This window comes from Pyxicephalus adspersus, chromosome 4 (genome assembly GCF_032062135.1).
Source record: "Pyxicephalus adspersus chromosome 4, UCB_Pads_2.0, whole genome shotgun sequence".
Taxonomy (NCBI): Eukaryota; Metazoa; Chordata; class Amphibia; order Anura; family Pyxicephalidae; genus Pyxicephalus; species Pyxicephalus adspersus.
The window spans coordinates 122,256,724-122,275,627 of record NC_092861.1 but is presented as its reverse complement, the minus strand read 5'-3'; the positions used below and the strand labels follow the sequence as shown (position 1 = coordinate 122,275,627).

General features: G+C 36.2%; 1 protein-coding gene across 1 annotated transcript in view; it reads left to right on the top strand.

The window, feature by feature from the left end:
- The window catches only part of EFEMP1 (EGF containing fibulin extracellular matrix protein 1), a 48,783-nt gene that overhangs the window by 4,988 nt on the left and 24,891 nt on the right, over positions 1-18,904 (top strand). The window contains exons 2-4 of the mRNA XM_072409506.1: positions 3,369-3,447; positions 9,084-9,132; positions 9,966-10,277. Of these exons, the coding sequence (XP_072265607.1) occupies positions 3,370-3,447; positions 9,084-9,132; positions 9,966-10,277 (439 nt within the window). The 5' untranslated portion in view covers position 3,369. The remainder of the gene's footprint in view (positions 1-3,368; positions 3,448-9,083; positions 9,133-9,965; positions 10,278-18,904) is intronic.

Here is an 18,904-nt window from a genome sequence, read left to right as displayed (position 1 = left end):
TATTGAAGCCAAAAGAGTTGTTTTTTTTTTTTTTTATTAACTGCTTTTCCTCAAAGCTGACGTTACGGTTTACCACCTTTCTGCCTTCTATTGAAATAGAAAAAGATCAGCCCCACTGCTGCCCTGTTCACTGCCCTAGCATTGGATTAGGTCATCAGATGTAGTATCAAACCAATTGTGACCTAAGGTCCATGTCAAGCTACCGAGTGGCAACAAAACCAAAATGATTAGGTTTCCCCCAGAATCTGATCACCAGTGTGATGTGCCCACAAATCAGTCCTAAACATTTCAACTAAAAGACGGACAAGAATGATGGGATGGAGTCTATGGTAAAAGTTCCTGTAATATAATAAATATTCCCAGCCAAATCATGTAAAAATGAGGAAATAATGGTAAAGCTAGAGCTTTTAAATGGAATCCACACAAATCCTTGTTTTTTTGCTATCCTCACAGTATTTACTTTTGTTTTACATTCCACAAGAAACACCTGTCTTTCATTTTTTTTGCTTTTTTAACAAGCAGTTTTTGTACAGTGCAGTATCATGTTTTAAAATGTGTTATGTGACAATACTAGCTCTTTACTTTTCAAAATCCTTCAAATAACACTTTATTCTACATGGTTACATTTCGAGGGTAATTATAAAATGTATAGATACCATATGAATAAAAGTGTTATTTTTCAGAGGATCCAATCACTGGCACAGAGTTGGCTTGTAAATGCAAAAAATGCTTTTATGTTAGGTTTACTGTATTACCTTCTTTCCATAGTATACTAGTTCCCAGACTGTGCTTTGTCTTCTTTTTTTCCAAGCTACTACAGATTAGTTAGTTAGTTGGGCCTCACTTATTTTAAACATATTTATTGAAATAAATACAAAAGATGCTGCAATGCAACTATAGGGGTCAGTGTGGAAGGTGTCCTTAAAGAGATTTCCAAAGGTTTATTTTTGGTTATAGAAGTTCTTTTCAACTGTACATAAAATATTGTCCAACCCAGACAAGCTCTTCATTAACATTATTGTTTGATGTATTATTTTTTTCAAGTTTGAAAAACTAACTGGTTATAGATGTCCTTTATATTATCCTGAACCCAACCCAAAAAGCCCATTTAAAGAGATAATAATACATAATCAAATACATAGAAAATAAAAAAAACAAAATTCAAAGAACACTAAACTACTTTAGTTAAACTACCCTAACTACACCCTACTAAATTTGAGTAGATTTTTAAAGCAAGTTCCACCTAAACATTCCAATGTGCAAAATAGGGAGTTTCCACTCCTCTGTATATACCATTTATTAGAAAACTTGTTCTGGATCAGCGACTTACTAAGTGTTGAAGATCCAAAATTTAAGATCTAAATCATGGCCAAGCAACAAAAACATTTTCAAAAGGAGAGCTAAAAATGGTACTTATGTCTTCCCAGTACAACTTTTTATAACGTTTTTCACAGAAGCTATTATTGGTAAGCGTAATTGTAATTTAAAAATGTTATTAATATCTCATATATTAGTGATTATATCATTGCACTTATATCACTTATATCATAGCAAATATCTCTGCTACCATTTTGGCTTCAGTACTTAACGCATGTTAAATATCTCTATGGCCATTGCCATAGAAGTTATATATGATGCAGAGGACACATAGGCTATGTGCCTTAGCTAAGAACATTATTGTACCAATATTCTGCCAGAACTGAGAATTATTATACTTAGGAGACTTTTGATCATTCAAGAATGTTTTTTCCACCAAAGGCAGCCAATTTATTACCTTTCTCTCCAGTAGCACATACGTTAATTTAAATCCTTTACTTCTCTATCGAGCCATCAGAATGAAAGAGGTCAAACGATGTGTATGCTCCATGTTGCTCTAAGATCACTTTTTGCTGCCCCTATGTGACAGCACCCATCGCCAGCTATCACATGACATAAAAACAGGTAGTCGTGTGAAAAACAAAACCAGAGGTACCAGCAATTCCTTAACTTCCAACAGCTGAACAGAATGATAGGGAAGTAAAGAAAAGACAAATACATATTTCTGATAAGTGAAGCAACCTGTTGCTTTGCCCTACAAGAACAATTTACAAGGTTGCTTTTACTTTGGTCAGACACTGGAGAATGACAGACCGTCAGTGCTTCAGATGCTTCTTCCAACGATCTTTGCTTCCCAAACACAGACAGTTGCTTAGGGCTAAATTTTGTGAATATGTGTATGGGGAGGGGTGAAAAAGGAATCTGGAATCCATCCTGTTCAACTGCTATTATCCGGATAAAACTCAGAAGATCATTACTGTGGGTGCCCCATTCAAGCCAAAGGCAGAAGAATGTGGGTTTTTAGTATGAATTGAGTAATCAGTAAAACTTTCACATATGAGTACTTTGTCCATTATTGTAAAACTATTTGATGATGATAGACAGCAGACATGGGGTATGGTACAGCAAGGAACAGATTTATGAAAAAAAAAGTTAACAATAAAAATGTTTCTTGGTTTGTTTGTTTTTTTCCATAACATTTTAACTTTGATACCAACATATATATCACTATGTAGAAGTTCTGACACTTTTGTATTGTTTGAAATCAATGGCATGAGTCTGATTTCCCTTAGCTGTAATTGTTATCTGGCATTTAATACACAGGAAGGGAGTAGAACATTCTGCTACTGAGTTTTCTCATGAAAGATAGTGTGACATTACGTGCATATTCCAATTCATTTCATCACTTGTGTTTTGATAATATTGTAGGTTTCTGTATATTCTAGTTTATAGCTTAACTTTAGGCAGTTAGCAAAACGCACAATTGAAATGCATATATTTTACATGCTACAGGGATTTGTATTACTTTTTAACTAGTCCTGAATTTTATAGTTTTGTCAAACAGTACGGGCAACCTGATGACTTGGCTTTTCTCTGTTGGCGTTAAGCATGGGTAAGTAACCGCCATTCCAGCTTGTGATCAGACATTCCAGGAGCAGTGGGAAATGTACAGGTCATCCCTCTGTTTCCTCTTGCTGCCAGCAGGTTTTGTATTAGGACACTTATTGGCTCCAAATGGCATCCTCTCCAAGGGGTACCAAAAGATGGTACCAAGATTTCAAGACAAATACTGTTACTTACGCTAGTTGTATTTACAAATGCATTTATCTTTTTTAAATGGAATACTTAACTAAATTAACTAGCAAATGTTCCTTTTACTTGAAGCTCATCTGTATTATGTATTGACATTTTTTAATAGAAATATAAATCTGAGATCAGGTAAGATGGAAGGTAGCTCTCTATAAATGTGTGTAGCTGAAATTTGCTGCCTAACCTTCTAATCTAATTATTTGTACAGAGAAAAATACAACTTGTTCCTCTTCTAATTTCAGCATGCTGGGTATTCTGTTTTTTGCTACCTTGATCCAATCAATATCAACACAGGACACAGATGAGACTATCACCTATACGGTAAGAAATTGATTGAACATACTAGTGTGTATTCTTCTTTAAAATTGGTTAACTTTTATCGATTTAAAGTAGACTGATCTGAAAATTACATGGAATATATGGAATATAAATAATACATTTGGAGTAAATAATGCATTTGAAATTAAGATATTTTATTTTTGGTGAATAAAATCACTTGCATGTAAATGCATGTAAAGGCACTAATTTTTTTAAGATTGGTGATGAAGTCCACAATGCGTACCAAGTAAACAAAAACCTTGCTGAACCAAATAAAAAAGTGAAAGTACATACACACTAAGATAAAAAAGTGTTCTTCCATGGTTTTCTGAGGAAGGGCCCCAGACAAGACTCTGATCCTTAGAGATCAGGCAAAGACAGTCCACCAAGAACTAGGTGAGGACTCTACCTTAGTAAAAAAAACCTGCACACTTCATCATTCTGTTCAGTGATAAAATGCCTTGCAGGGAAAACAAAAGTGCAATAAAAGTGTTATACCAAGTGTAGAACACATGGCAAGTTATAGGTGCCCTACTGAGGAATTTATGGATCAATAAAAATGACTATGAAAGTCCCTCAGTTCATTAAATAGGGTTTTGTGTAACTATAATCCAGTAAGGGAGCACTGATTTTCCCCACACAGAAGCTTAGCTCATTTCTAAAGTATTCATGCAAAAAGCAAAACACATTGCACTAGGTCTCAGGATCAAATCTCGGCCAGGACACTAACTGCATGGCGTTTGTAGGTTTTTCCTGTGTTTGCGTGGGTTTCCTCCCTAAACATGCATTTAGGTTAATTGGCTTCCCCCAAATTGACCTTAGATGGTGGTAATGACAAATAATTATGGTAGGGGCATTAGATTGTGAGCCCCCTGAAGGTCAGCTAATGAAATGATTATGTACTTTGTAAAGCACTGCGTAATATGTTGACACTATATAAACACTGGATAATAATAATTGCCCAGAAATGCTTTTAAACTCCAATACATATTCATCCAGCAATAATTTGGACTTCGTGGTGGGAGGGTCTATTTGTCACATAGGTGCTTATAGATAACCCAAAAGCTTGGCTAGCATCAGTGACTAGTTTTAAGTGTATAAATAGTTCCAAGCGTTGTTTTATTTATTTTTTTAATAGCGCACAGAGGGATCAGAGTTTTACTGCAGTTGGAGGCTCAGTTGGAGAGTTTCCTTCACTTCATTTCTGGTAAAAGCTTGAACTCAAGATGTGAGGGGAAATCTCTATTACAATAAATAAAGAAACCCTGGGACCTCTCCCAGCTTTTTATTGTTGCATGTTTCATTGATGCAGAATTGGCCTCATTTCCTACTTTATTCGAATGACCATTGTCACTAAGAAAGAAAGTGAGAGTAAATCCAACAATATAAGTTGTCACCACAGCAATGGGGAAATCCTTTAAATGGAACACCTGTATTGTGGACATCTCTCTGAAAAAAATGTAATTCATTTGGGAGAAATGCTCTTATTTTTTTTAATCCTGCTGTATTGTAAGTCAGGAAGTAAAGAGAAATATACATATAATGAGTAAAAGAGTAAAAACATGAAAAGATGGGTAAATCTTGGTCTAAAAGACTTATTAATAGACCACATAAAGTTACTGTTTAGTCTACAGTTTATCTATGCTTACCTCCGCTTATCACTCATGCAATATTCAACTATCGTCAGTCATCCATCATCCTTTGTAAATTGCTTTTTAAACTTTGCCTCTTCTCTTTTGTATCCATTATTTGTCAGTTATCACCCCCTTCTTATTATTCATCCATCTTCATTATCTTTATTTTGATGAATGATGATTGCTTAGAAAAATAGGTTTCTGAAATAGAATTTGCACATGACATTATTATAAGCTTAATGCTTAGATGTATTGTGACACCCTATATTAAAATGCTATACATTATTAGTGGCAGTGACCTACAGACAGAAGGTGATTGAAGACCTCATTGAAGAAAAGTATGTGCCAATGAGAATATATTTAACATATGGACGAGTCAATGCAAGTTTAACCAAATCAGTATAGATAACACTTGGATATATAGGCTGCAGTATAAGTTTATAGGAGAGCTCTGCCAAGAGTTAGTTATTAAATCATTTTAATCATAGACCTAAATTGCTTTTTCTCTAACTGTGCCAATATATAACAAGATATGTTCTAACAGGGTATCATTTTATTGAAAAGCTGTTAAATAAAGTAAAAGGATATAATATAAGAGCCATCTGAAGGTGATGCTTTAAAGCCTTCAGAGAAGAGTTGGCAAACAGCTGTGCAAAATCAGGAGGGAATTATATGCTTTTATGTATCACATATGTAGGTATTACTTTTAAAGGACAGTATATGGAGCTTTTATTATGAAGTGAATACTTACTGCAAACCTCATCTGCCCTTGCCTAGGCAAAGGTGACATCACACACCAGAGGTTCCTAGAAAAGCAGAAGATCCTAAACCATGTGAAATTGTGCTCTTCCACTGTGTTACTAGGTGTGACACACCATCAATTGCTTTTTTTTTTCTTCTAATGTTTTTTGTTTTTCAGGATCTAGTTAGCCTTTTTAGATTTGAAGGAAGGAGTAGAGGCCGTATAGATTGTAGTCATGCCATTTGTGGTGGGATGTCTGCTTTAGAAAACCTGACATTTAAAAGGCATAGTCTACTTTTTTGATGCTGAAATAGTTTTTAGAACTTCTACTAAAATCATAGAAGATCAGTGGAATAAATGCACCCTACATTGGTGGTCAATGGAAAGAATGTCTCCCTTACATGCAGCTAAAATTAGTTTTGGTGTCATGGTACTGACTCTGCCAAGTAGGATTGGCTACGAATCTATGAGGTCACCGTTACATGGGAGGTAAATCAGCAAAAAGCTCAAGTAACCCCCAGCGACCTTTTAAGGAATCTTAGGGTTCCACAGAACCCTGGTTGAGATTAGCTGGTCCATGGTAATATCAGAGTTTCTGGGTCTACCTGTCAAAGGTATTATCAGTGAACCTTGTCTTCCTGTTGAATTTTTGGTTGTCATTAATGTCAGTGACTGCAAAAAATTATCAGGACTCTTTCTGAATGCAATCATAATGGCCTAACTCCTGCTTACATATCAAATGTATGAATGACCTTTAAAAATTATATTAAAATTAATTTGATATTATGCAATTGATAAAAAGTTATTGGAGATGGGGTGGAGTGGACTTTTGTCACTAGGTTATTCGTAGTTCTGTTACATATTGTAGAATGATCTTATAAATCTTCCTTAAATTGGTCTCTCGTCAGACCTCACCCTTCTATCCCATAAGAGGGATGAGTAATGAGAAGCAGAAATAACTCTAGAGTAATGACAAACAGGCTGACTCAGCTAGTTTATATACTTTTCAACATTCAGTAAGACCGTATCAGGAAAATTAGTTAGCCCTAAACATTTATTATATACAATGAAAGGGGTAACCTTGTATAATTTCCTAAAACTAGTAATCATTCAATAAAGAGCTTTGATTGGCTCCATTATGGTCACATCCTTGCCATAAATATTCTGTTCAGATACCATATGGAGTAAATTTAAAACATGTGACTTCAGATTCATTGTATTGGGAATCTAAATGTTTAAAATAAATGTATGTATAATTTGCAATTTTTAGTATTTTTCACAAAATAATCAATATATTAATAACTATTATAAAAAAAAAATTGCACTTATTCAGGAATTCAAAGTTCCATAAATAATTCCATAAAAGTTAACCCATGAAAACTTATAGTAAAAGTGTGAAACATCTGCATTTTTATTGATTACTCGCTTGTCTGTAGTAGATTAGCTTAAATTTTGCAGCCTTTCTCCTGGTCAAACAGGGGCACAGAGAGGAATATTTATACTTTTATATTATTTTTATCCTATTGACTCCAATCCAGTTATAATTCAGTGATGCCAGATCTCTAATTAATTCCTTGGTGAGTTTATTCTCAACCATAGCATGACCTCTCAAGAGGATTAAATGGCACCATGGGCATGGCTCAGAAAAATGGCTGTGCAGCCTTATTGGCATTATATAGCTGGTTTTACTGGAAAAATATAATACTACCAGGGACTACAGTCAATAAATAAACACACTTAAAATTATATTCGAGATAAATTGATAAAGCGATAGGGTCACCTGGTAAATGTTTGACAAACAGGTCCATAATTTAAGTATACCAGTTACATAACTACACAATGGACCCTAACAGGCACCTTTCAGCCTCACCTTTAGTAATCATTGCCTTAATCGACTACATTTACACTCTCCTATGCAAATACTGACTGCAAAAACTCTACACTTTCATATGGCAATGTCCCACCCAGGGATGTAGTCGTAAAAAAAGAAGAGGAGGCACAGTAAACGTGCCGGCCCCACTACACTCGTGCCTTTGTTTTACTCAAAGGGGACGAAAATTTACCCAAGAGTGATTTCATGATACCAGAACCTGCCCAATAGTAGATAGATCGGGCGAGTTGTGTTCAGAGAGACAACCTTCCCACCACCCTGAGCCTGCAATTTCATACGGGAGACATGGTCCGTGGCTCTGATCGGTGCGCCCCCTCCCTAGTGGGATCCTTCCCCTGACCCCACGAGGAGGTGTACCAGCCAGAGCCGCAAACCACCAAAGAATTCCTTGCAAAATAAGAGTGGGCACACATGCCCATTCCTGTGCCCACCCCACTACACCCCTGGTCCCACCCTTATCTGATAAGATTTGAGTGATTTCAGCCACTCAGGCACAAAGCATTGAAATACTGGATGGCAGGAGGCAAATTCACCTTTGCCCTAGATAGGAGCACTTTAATTTGTGTTATACCACAGAAGGCTTAGGTCACAAAGTTAAAATAGAGAAGCATTGATTGTTATACAAATAGACTGCTAGAGCCTTTACATACTTCTAATCTACTGTATATCCTAAATAGATACAGGTTAATATGAATGTATACTGCATGCTGCATGTAGTATTCCCCATACAGTATGTTATCCTCCTTTAAGTTCAATTAGGAACTCCCCCAAATGCTGATTTTTACACATCATATATTTGTAATGAAACTGCTTGCAAATCACAATATGAGAAAATATAAAATTCAATACAGAGCAGTAAAACAGCTGATCTAGTGAACTTTATTTTACTCCCTTAAGTGCAATGAACCTTTAAACAGAGCAGTGAGAAACATCTGTGTGCCAGATACCTTGGATATTAGTTTTCAACAAGAAAACAATACAAGAATAAACCATTCCAAGTGGGTGCATCACATTTAAAAAATGGAAGCTTAGAAAATAATCTTAAAAACTGTATAAAGTAAATCTTTGTACAACAAAGAATTGATAACACTGCACCTGGATTGTGCATTATAATGAATTACAAGAACAACTGCTTGGATACACACAGCTTACATCATAGGATAATTTGTGGACAGTGAAATACAGACACAAGGCTAAATACAAAATCACAGAATTAACCAAATAGAATTACAAATCAATTGACAGGTAAATCAGTTTGCATATTGAAATGAAGTATTTAGTGGTTTCCCTGCATCTCCACTTCAATTAATACGGCAGGAGCAATGTCTACAAAAAATTACAATAAATAAATCAATTCTATGTTTCCTTGTAGCAATGCACTGATGGATATGAGTGGGACCCAATACGTCAGCAATGCAAAGGTACGATTTCTGCTACAACTATATAAGCATGTGTGATATATTACAGTAGATCTGTGGGATCCATACCAATGGTGGTATACATACATTTCTTGCATGGTATATGGTACAAAGTTTACAATGACCCTTTCTTCATATTTTCATCAATATGCACAACCATGTTCTTATGTGAAGATACAAAAAGTTTTTTGTCTTTGAAGAACTACAGTCAAGATAAAAATTACCAGTTGCTTTATATATTGTCAGGATGGTGAATTAGCTGTTTCTTTTGCTTATTGGGAACTGCAAAAGTCTGAAACCACAGAAGCACAAAGTTATTAAAGACAAGCTACCTACTTCCAGCCATTATATATATGGGTGACATAGCCAGAAAAAAATGCATACAGGGCAATGCAAGCTTTTAACTTTACTTATTTAAAACTAAATTGATTTTCAGGCCCACGGGTCTCCTTTAACATAAAGCTGTGGGCTCATGTTACCATTTAGGATATCTCTATGTACATGTTCATTTACTTGGTTTATTGTTACAGCCCCCATATTGTCATAAAACTCAAGCACATAGGTAAGTGTGTGCTACATCCCCCATGGTTAATATGTTGCTGAAACATGTGTCTTCCTATTAGCCAAGGAGGCAACCCAATGTATTTAGTGGACATTAGGAAGTCACAGGTTGGGGGAACAAGGAGGAAAGCCAATTTTTGACAATAGAGTTTGCAATTCAAGTTTCCTTAGAGGAGTTTCTGGTTTTTAAAGATCCCTTTGGAGTTTTAAAAAAAGAAACATACATTTTAAAGCCAGCTTCAATTTCTAACTACTAATGCTGTTCCTCATTGCAGATATTGATGAATGTGGAATAATGCTAGAACCTTGTAAGGGAGGAATGAAATGTGTCAACCATTATGGAGGATACCTTTGTCTACCAAGGACTGCCCAGATATTGGTAAATAACGGACAGGAAGAACCTGCACGTCCACAACCTTCTGATCCACAGCAAAGTGGCAGTCAGACAACCTATGTGGAAAGACCCAATAATCATCCAGAAGTACTGCGGCCAGTGTCTCCAGAAGTACTGCGACCGGTGCCTAACCAACCCCAGCTGATGCAATGTCCATCTGGCTACGAACTAAATGCACAGAATTTGTGTCAAGGTAAGAAAACTCTTTCACTTTACAAAAATTTAGTATTTTCAAAAACCTCTTTCAAACACATGGGCACCTGTACAGTAATGACATCAGTGTGAAAGTAGATATATATATAATTTTGGATGACCATTTGGAAATCATTGCAGGAATCACTAGTCCTCCAAAATTCATCTTGGTGGCATAATAGGTGAGCTTCTCCTACTATCTTATCTCTGTTATAATCATGGAATTCCAAATTTGAAGATAAAAGTCATGGATATAAATCAGGGGCCTCCACATTTCTAGAGAAAAGTCTACTTTACTGTACTGCAGAGGGAACAGAAAATGGCCTGGCATCAGTGGACAGTGGCAGTATATAACGGCCTAGTATCTCTACGATTGGTGTTGATGGAAGGAATAGTTCTCCAACATTGGTGGCAGTGGAAAGAATAATCCCTCTTTGTTCTCAACAGGAGGAATTGTTCCCTAAGGGCATGTTAAAGACAAGCAAATGGCCACATCTGTACCATAGACCCACAAAGAAAGGGTATTTTGGCTTTTTCTGCTGTGGGAAAATGCGTCTAGGGCAAAAGCTGAATGCTACAGAACACTGAAAAGATGTTGCCTTCTTGTTTTAGGACACCCAATATGGGGCCCACTGTTGATTAGAAATTGACCAGAGCTTACTTTTACTTTTTACTTTTGGACTCACTGTACAAAACCCTAATACAATGAAAATGGTGTTTGTCTGCTGCCTTAATAATAAAAGTACAGGACAAACCTTTGTGAACTGTTCCTGAGTGTTTCTGTCCCTGGTCCTGCCATGGTCAGTTGAGCCAGTCTCCTTACAATGTATTTAACTGTGTCTTTAGCAGTTTGCATGACTTTAAACTAATAGAAAATAACTGTGATATATTTTTTTTTTGTTCGAAAGAAAATACATTTGTCAAAATACAAGTTTTAAAAAAAATCTTTTTTCCACTCACTAAGCTGACATGTTGCTCTGAACTTCCTTCACATTGCAGTACATGGGTGTGCTACATGTATGTAAGTCATGCAACCTGCGTGTACCCTGCACAGTGAGTAGCATTTTACATGCCTTTAGACCCAGGCCGGTGATAAATGGCATTCCTTTGGATATGTGACAGTTATACCAACCCCCTTTCACCTCCCATCACCCTGACCCCTATGGTGGTCTACCATGGTATTGGACAAAAGGAAAAAATATGGGTTAGGGGCACCTTAAGGTTCATTTTTTCCATTATACTCTTTTAAGGTGCTGAGACAGAAAGGCACCAGTTAAGGAATATGAATAAGTGATCAAAGTTCAGATGGAAGGAGATGTATCATCAGATTTACCTTCCCTGTGTCCAAATTCTGTGTAATCTCTGTGTTGGATGGTGTTGGAGCTTACACTGGGCTAATGGCTTCCCACATGTTTTACCAGAACAATTTAAAAATGTGTTGAACGCTGTTATGTGTAGAACCTGCTATTTTGACCAAAATTACTGAATTTCTTGAAAGACTCCTTTTGGCGCACGGCCACGGAGCATAGCTCTGCAATTGGTCCTTCCCGATGCAGAAAATTAGCTATTAAGATATTGATTGTTTTCAACAGAGAAATAATAATATGCAGATCTCTTTCTCTTTCTCTCTCTCTCTTTCTCTCTCTCTCTCTCTCTCTATATATATATATATATATATACACAGAATGAGATAAATGAACACCGAACAAGTCAAAATATATGAAACAAATTATTCACATCACAGCTCAAAATGATTACTCTCTAAAAGCTTGCAACTATTTCCCATTAGGTAGAAATCATAGCCCAGCCCTGAAGTGTGAGTTTTATATTACAATAGTGGATTTGATAAAGGTGTTAAACATGAGGGAAACCACACAGCGCACATGCATGTTGCAAGAGTCACACTTTAAGTTGATTTTATTATGGAGTTAATGAAAACATGATGTGCACCCTGTTGTAATTACCCACAGATGTATGACATTTTTCTTCCACTCCAGCGGCACTAAATTATGTTTTACGAGCAACGTGATGTTGTGGGACTTATTTTAAAAATAATAGTTGACTCAAGGGAGCTATAACACTCTTGCTGACATCATGCTAAACACTGAAGGACCTTCTGTTTAGATACAGTTGTCCACTCCCTTCTGAGCATTGCAAGGTTTAAATCTGATAATGTGAAAACAGTGCAGCTTTCCCCTGATTTCTGGCTCACAATAAATGGATACTTACGCACAAATAAACATAAGCAGACCTTCAACTTTTCGATTTTAGCTTTGTGTTTAATACCTTAGAAGAAATTGTTTGAAAAAGCTTTAAAATATATTTATAAAAAAAAGACTGCAAAAAAGACTTAAAGAGTTTATGAAAATGAATAAAATCTACTATTGCTGATATAAAAGTATATGGAAACCTAACAATCTGCTTCTCTTTTTCTCATTACATCCCTTTGGTCAGTTAAATCTACAGTTTAAAGTGTGTTTTTATAAATATATCTCGAGCTTCCTTCAATTATTATTACACAGTATTGTTATAGCACCAACATGTTACATATCGCTGTACAAAGTCCATAGTCATGTCACAATCTAATGTCCCTACCATAGTCACATATCATTATTACTGTCCAAGGTCAATTTTAGTGGGAAGCCAATGAACCCAACTGCATGTTTTTTTTGTAATGTGGGAGGAAAGTGTGGAAACTCACACAAACACATGGAGAACCATGCAGATAGTGTCCAGAAAAAAAAGAAAACTAATGCACTGACCATGATTATATATTGATAAGTAAAATATTGTTCTTGAGTTGTAGATTTATGTATTTCTACCTAGTTGAAAAATATGTTTTCTCTAGATACTAAGACCTAACCAGGTCTAAAATACCGGTAATATGACACACAAAAATATATATTTTACCGATCTTGAGTCACCTAAATCCTTTTTCATTTGTAGCTCACAAGGTCCACCTCTCACATACTGCATCCACAAATAGTTGACAACATGGATATCCATGCCCCCTGTAACATCGTTGACAAGTAGCGACATGAGGGGCAAAGTTGCTTTAAGTCAAGCTCTGCTACCTTGCATATTATTTTCCGTCTGACAGTGGAAGTTTTCTGATGAGAAACAAAGTGATCTGCTGCTCTTAAACTGTCCAACCAGGGGCTGAGTAAGCTCCTGACCATGTTGCTTTTGCAGTTTATGCTTCAGAGAAGTTTTGAAGCTCTCCAGCTTTGCAGGTATTTTTTGGATCAGAAGCAAAATGAGAAACCCTTCGCATATTGGAGTTAAATAAATATTTAGGTTTAGTACGTACGTTTATGTATTAATCTGCATGAAATTTAACTTTAACTTTTAATCCTTCAGTTACATTATTTAGTATTCAAGAAACATCGATTGTTAACTATGTGAATCTATGGGCTAAGTATTCTCAGATGTACCGACTGAGCCTTGAGTACTTAAGTGATAAGACAAGAGGCTGCAGTTCCACCCAGTTTACGTAAATTCCTAATAATCCCTTATAGGTAAATAAAGCAAGATCGTCAATTGCCTCTGGGTGGGACCGTATCCTGCTCTACTCTGTGCTTTATACTTCATGAATATAGTTTTATTATAAATTAAAGTTGGAGGGAGAACAGTCCTAAATATTTGTGATGAATCATAACTAAAATAACTAGAATGAGTAGATTTGGGTTCCCCTGGCTAAGAATTAGAAAATAGGCCTTCCCAAAGAGAAAAAATATTTATATAACAATGTACAGAGAATATTACACAGGAAAATGTAACTGATATATCTTAGACCAGCAAATTTAAAAGAGGGTTCTGTGAAACCTTAGGTTTTTTCCAGGGGTGGCAAGGTAATCTTTGACATGGGATTTATTGACCTCCCATTTGATGATGCCTGCTTAGCACCAGGGTCAATGCCATGATTGTTTTAGCTGTCTTTAAGGGTGTTATTCTGACTACCATTGCAAGGAAAAAGCATTCATCCCACTGACCACCAATGCAGGAGCATTCTTCCCACTGATCCCCAAATTATGTACATTATCTGGGATTCCATAAATTAAGAGACCTAAATTAAATTTATTACAAGAGTTTCTTTGGAGAAAAAAAATGTCTGAGAAAGGCTGTCCTAGACTTTGACTACTAATACAAATATGCTTTCAAATATAAGATCACTGCGGTTGGTAATGAACATTTTTGTTAATAGATCTTATAGAAATTCATCACCACAGAAGGAGGTGTGAAGTACCTAGTTACTTGGAAACCTGATAAAAATAAGCACAGACATGCAATAGGAAAACAAGATCAGCAGGATAATGCCAAAAGAATGTTCTCTTCTGGAAGTAGATCAAGAATCTGCTTATTTACATAAGTTTTAGACAATTCAGAGTGCTGTTTCAGTTAGGGGACATGAGCTTTAATAAAGATAGATAGATAGATAGATAGATAGATAGATAGATAGATAGATAGATATTTTTAAGAACATTCTAAACCTTGATAATAGTAACATAGTAAAAGTGATTTCCACATCTTTTTTTCCACTCTTCATGAAGCAAAAGAGACAGACCACCCCACACTGAATAATAATATTAATAAAAAACAAAAGTTCTACTAATATATCAAATCGGTTTGACAAATAAGTGCAAATATAAGCTTTTCAATTTTATTTTTATTTTCCTACTTGCGAGTTGCCATCAAGGGTCCTGTCAATTCACAAAATGTTTTTACTTTAAAATATCTTTCAAACACGAAGACAAATGGGCTTGTTTGTAGGACATTGTATGTAAAGGCAGTCAAGTTGGCTCAGTGGTTAGCACTCTGGCTTTGCAAGCGCTAGGTCAGAGGTTCCAATACCAGCCAGGACATTATTTGCAAAGAGTTTGTATGTTCGCCCTGTGCTTGTGTGTATTTCCTCTTGGCACTGTGGTTTTCTCCCACATGCCTATAACATGCAGTTAGGTTAATTGTTTTCAAAACAGAAAAAAAGTGACCATGTACTGGTTAATGACATGAAAATGGTAGACACATTACATTATGAGACCCTTTGAGGGACAGTTAGTGATGACAGTGGACTTTGTAAAGCGGATCATAAAACGTCGGCGCTTACCAAAATTGTAAGCGAGAATGGCCTGTGTAAATTTGCTGATCGAGTTTAAATGTAAAAAAAAAATATAGAAAAAAAGTTCAAAAGATCGTGGGCTGCGCTGATAATTGAATGCAGCGCCAGCTGCATTCATTGATCAGCTCAATGTGCGATCCCCGGCACTAAAGGTTAAATGGGTTACAAGATTCCCCATTCAAAATCTCTAGTGCACTCTAATTGGCTAAGGAACCACTAGTGCAGGGGATCGCAAACAGGATTCTCAGAGCTACAATCCACTGGGATTCTGGGGCACTAGAGGTTAATTAACCTCTAGTGCCTGGGGATCTTCTCAAGGAATGCCGCCGTGGCTGCATTCATTGAGAGCAGTGTGCAATCCCCAGGGCACTAGAGGTTAATTAACCTCTAGTGCCCTGGGATCGCAAACAGGAGGATTACCAAGAAATCCTGTGAATCCCCTATAAATCCTCCTGTTTTAATTTCCTCGATCTTCCAATGGTTTCTCAAAATCGGTTTGCCGAAATTTTGCGAAACCATTGGGAATTCGAGGAAAATTTCACGGGAGTGCCAATCGCATTCTCGCTCATCCCTACTTTTAAAAGGCAAGCATTTATTGGGGATTCAAACAAATTAAGATGATATACTTGCATAACAAAAAATGCCCTTTCAATCGTTTGGTTAACAAAAATATAAACAGATATGATAGTGTACCGTGGAAAAAGTAAGTACACCTCAAAAGCTAGCATTTCAACCTTTACTAGTGACTTCTTGTAGGGCCTCAGCATAACTGCCCATCTATCTGTGACAAGGAAGATGACTTCTCTTTCACATTACCGAGTGGTTCAGCTAATCACTGATAGATTTCTTTGTACTGCACTTCACCTTTTAAACCTGCATTTGCCCATAACTGACAATATCTAGTACTTTAGGGGCCCTTCAAAGTATTTAGCTTCTCTGATCAAAACAGGGAGATATATTTGGTGGTACTATGTATATGGAAACGTATGGCACCAACATTGGCCTTCATAGTTCAGAACTTGGCCAGTCATTATGTGCTGTTATTGTCAAGTGCTATGCAAGTGTCAACCAGTGCTATGGCTTGTCAAGTAGAATCCTACCTAACATAAACATTAATCTCAAATAGCCAGGATGAAGATTAGAGTAACAATTAGGCAGGAGCATGGTGAAAGTAAGTAAATGCTCCTAAAGTAGAACTAATCTCACCTCCCCTAGCTTCATCGATGGTCCCAACATCCTAACCTGGGATTCGTCTGTGTTCCAGCACTGGGCTATCTTGAATACCCAGGCCAGAATGATTTAACCTCAGTCATGCACATGTAAGTGATTTCCTGGTACCTGGGTCTGCAAGGATCATACATTGTGCTGCACAGCTTAGTGTACACTCAACAGAAAATTGTGAACAAGCTGGTAGGTTTGTTTTTTTGCAGAAGGGATGTACCACAGTAAAGCAGAAGTTTTACACAAGGTCGATTCAGCTTCTTAGGTGGGTAAGTTGCTGAAAAGCTTCTGTAGATTTTAATGGGATTGCTTTTCAGCCCTATTAGCAAGGATTTCTGAGCAGATGAAAGTGTTCTAAAGGATAGCAGATTATCTATAATCTTTTAAAATGTGATAGGGGACTGCAACCGCACTACAAGCGCGGTTGAGCGTTTCAGCAAACACTAAATGCCTGTTAAATAACTTTTCCTCACTGACCCATGCATATAGCAAAAGAAACTGGGAGTGAAAATTTGCACTATTGTCAACCCCCCTTTTGAACTAGCTGATAGCTTTTTGGTACAGTGAAAACATATATGTGAAATTGTATTATAACCAAAACAATATATATAAAAACTATTGAACCATTGTTTTATATCCCCACTTCATTGTAGCCTATTTGTCAGAAAAAGGGATGTAGACATTTGTCTGTTGAGCAGTGTAAAGTAAACAGAAAAAAAGATGTAGACCCTGCTGTTGTTTACCAAATAACCATAGGAGGGAATTATTGCTTAATAAAATTCCACTGAGCAAAACAGAAAACAGGAGGATTTTGATTTAAACTAGGAAAAGCAATCCTTTTCAGGAGTAGTAATAAATTCATCTTCTTTGTTATCAGGGATATATGTTTTCTACGCCATTATAGTTGTCGGATGAGCAATCTCACACCTAGTTTACCATAATATTAAGTTTGGTAGAATACAGTAAAGTAAAATGCATTAGTGAAGCTCAACTTCAATCATCCAATCATGTGCAGGCAAAAATCACGTTTGGCATTCTTTGCAAAGTGAAGTTTTGCCAAGTTCACTGAGCTAAGTAAATAATCTCTTAAAAAATAATGCATTTTGCTGAGCAAACTGCCTAATTTTTTAGTAAATCCACCCAATGCATTAATACAGGACATCCAATATTAAGGCTCACTGAGGCTCATTAAGGATGCTTATTCATTTTGGGTTGGTGTTGCACCTTAATAAAAGAAAAATAGAACATTATTAGTTTTTCTGCAAGTGCAATGTAGTGATAATGCAGATTAATGCATTACCATTTGTTGTGGTAACGGGAGGAAAAACACACACATTTTTACTGCATGTAACTGCAACGCCAATATCCAAACAGTCCCTAATAGAAAAGTGAGGCATTATAGTATTACTGCTTGTTGTGGTAACGGGAGGTAAAATGCCTGTTTTACCGCATGTTACTGCAACGCCAAGATCTGAATCGTAAAATTGAAATAAAAAAGAACGGAATATTTCCCTGTCTTTAGTTTCCTTAATTCAGCACAGGCTTGAATGGAATTCACTTGCCCAGTGGTCACAAGAGCACATGAGATCGTTTAATGGATATGTGCTATCCTAATCCAAAAATCGTTTTAAATAAAAAAAAAATAAAAGTAATCCCTTCAAGATAGTTTGAGAAATCTGGAAATGCTGCTGGGTTCTGTTCTTACGTGTACTATCCAACATATATAAATTATTTTATTAAATATTGGCCAAAATATTAAGCGTAGTTAAAAAAAGAATGGTTCAACAATTCTCATATTTCAATGATTGTGAATGATCAAAATGATCCAATATGTTGCAAGTTCATTATATAGCTGATCACATATTAGTTCCCTTTGACTTGGCTTTTCTTTTTTAATTTGAATTTTGATTTTTAAATGTGAGTGGTTCTCTTTTTTACCAGCAGCATGCCTGGGATGAGGCCATAACACTGCTTTATGACTGGACCCCTTAGTATTCTTGTAGTTTTAATTTGACTGCTGTTAGAGAATTAAGAAATCATTAAAGTTTATAGGGGCTGATTTATGAAAAGTGAAGCTCTTGCTCATAACGGCAAATCATTTCTCCTCTAATTTGCCAATGCAAGATGTAATGTGATAACTTCAACATTCATAATGATTCTTTTTAGCACTTTAGTGACTAGAGCCCAAAATTTCACCTTGCAGTGACTCAAAAGAAGAAAATCCTTGACTAAGCATTCCTAATATTCAAATCACCCAGAAGCAGCTAGAATGTTCATTCTGGAAAGAAATT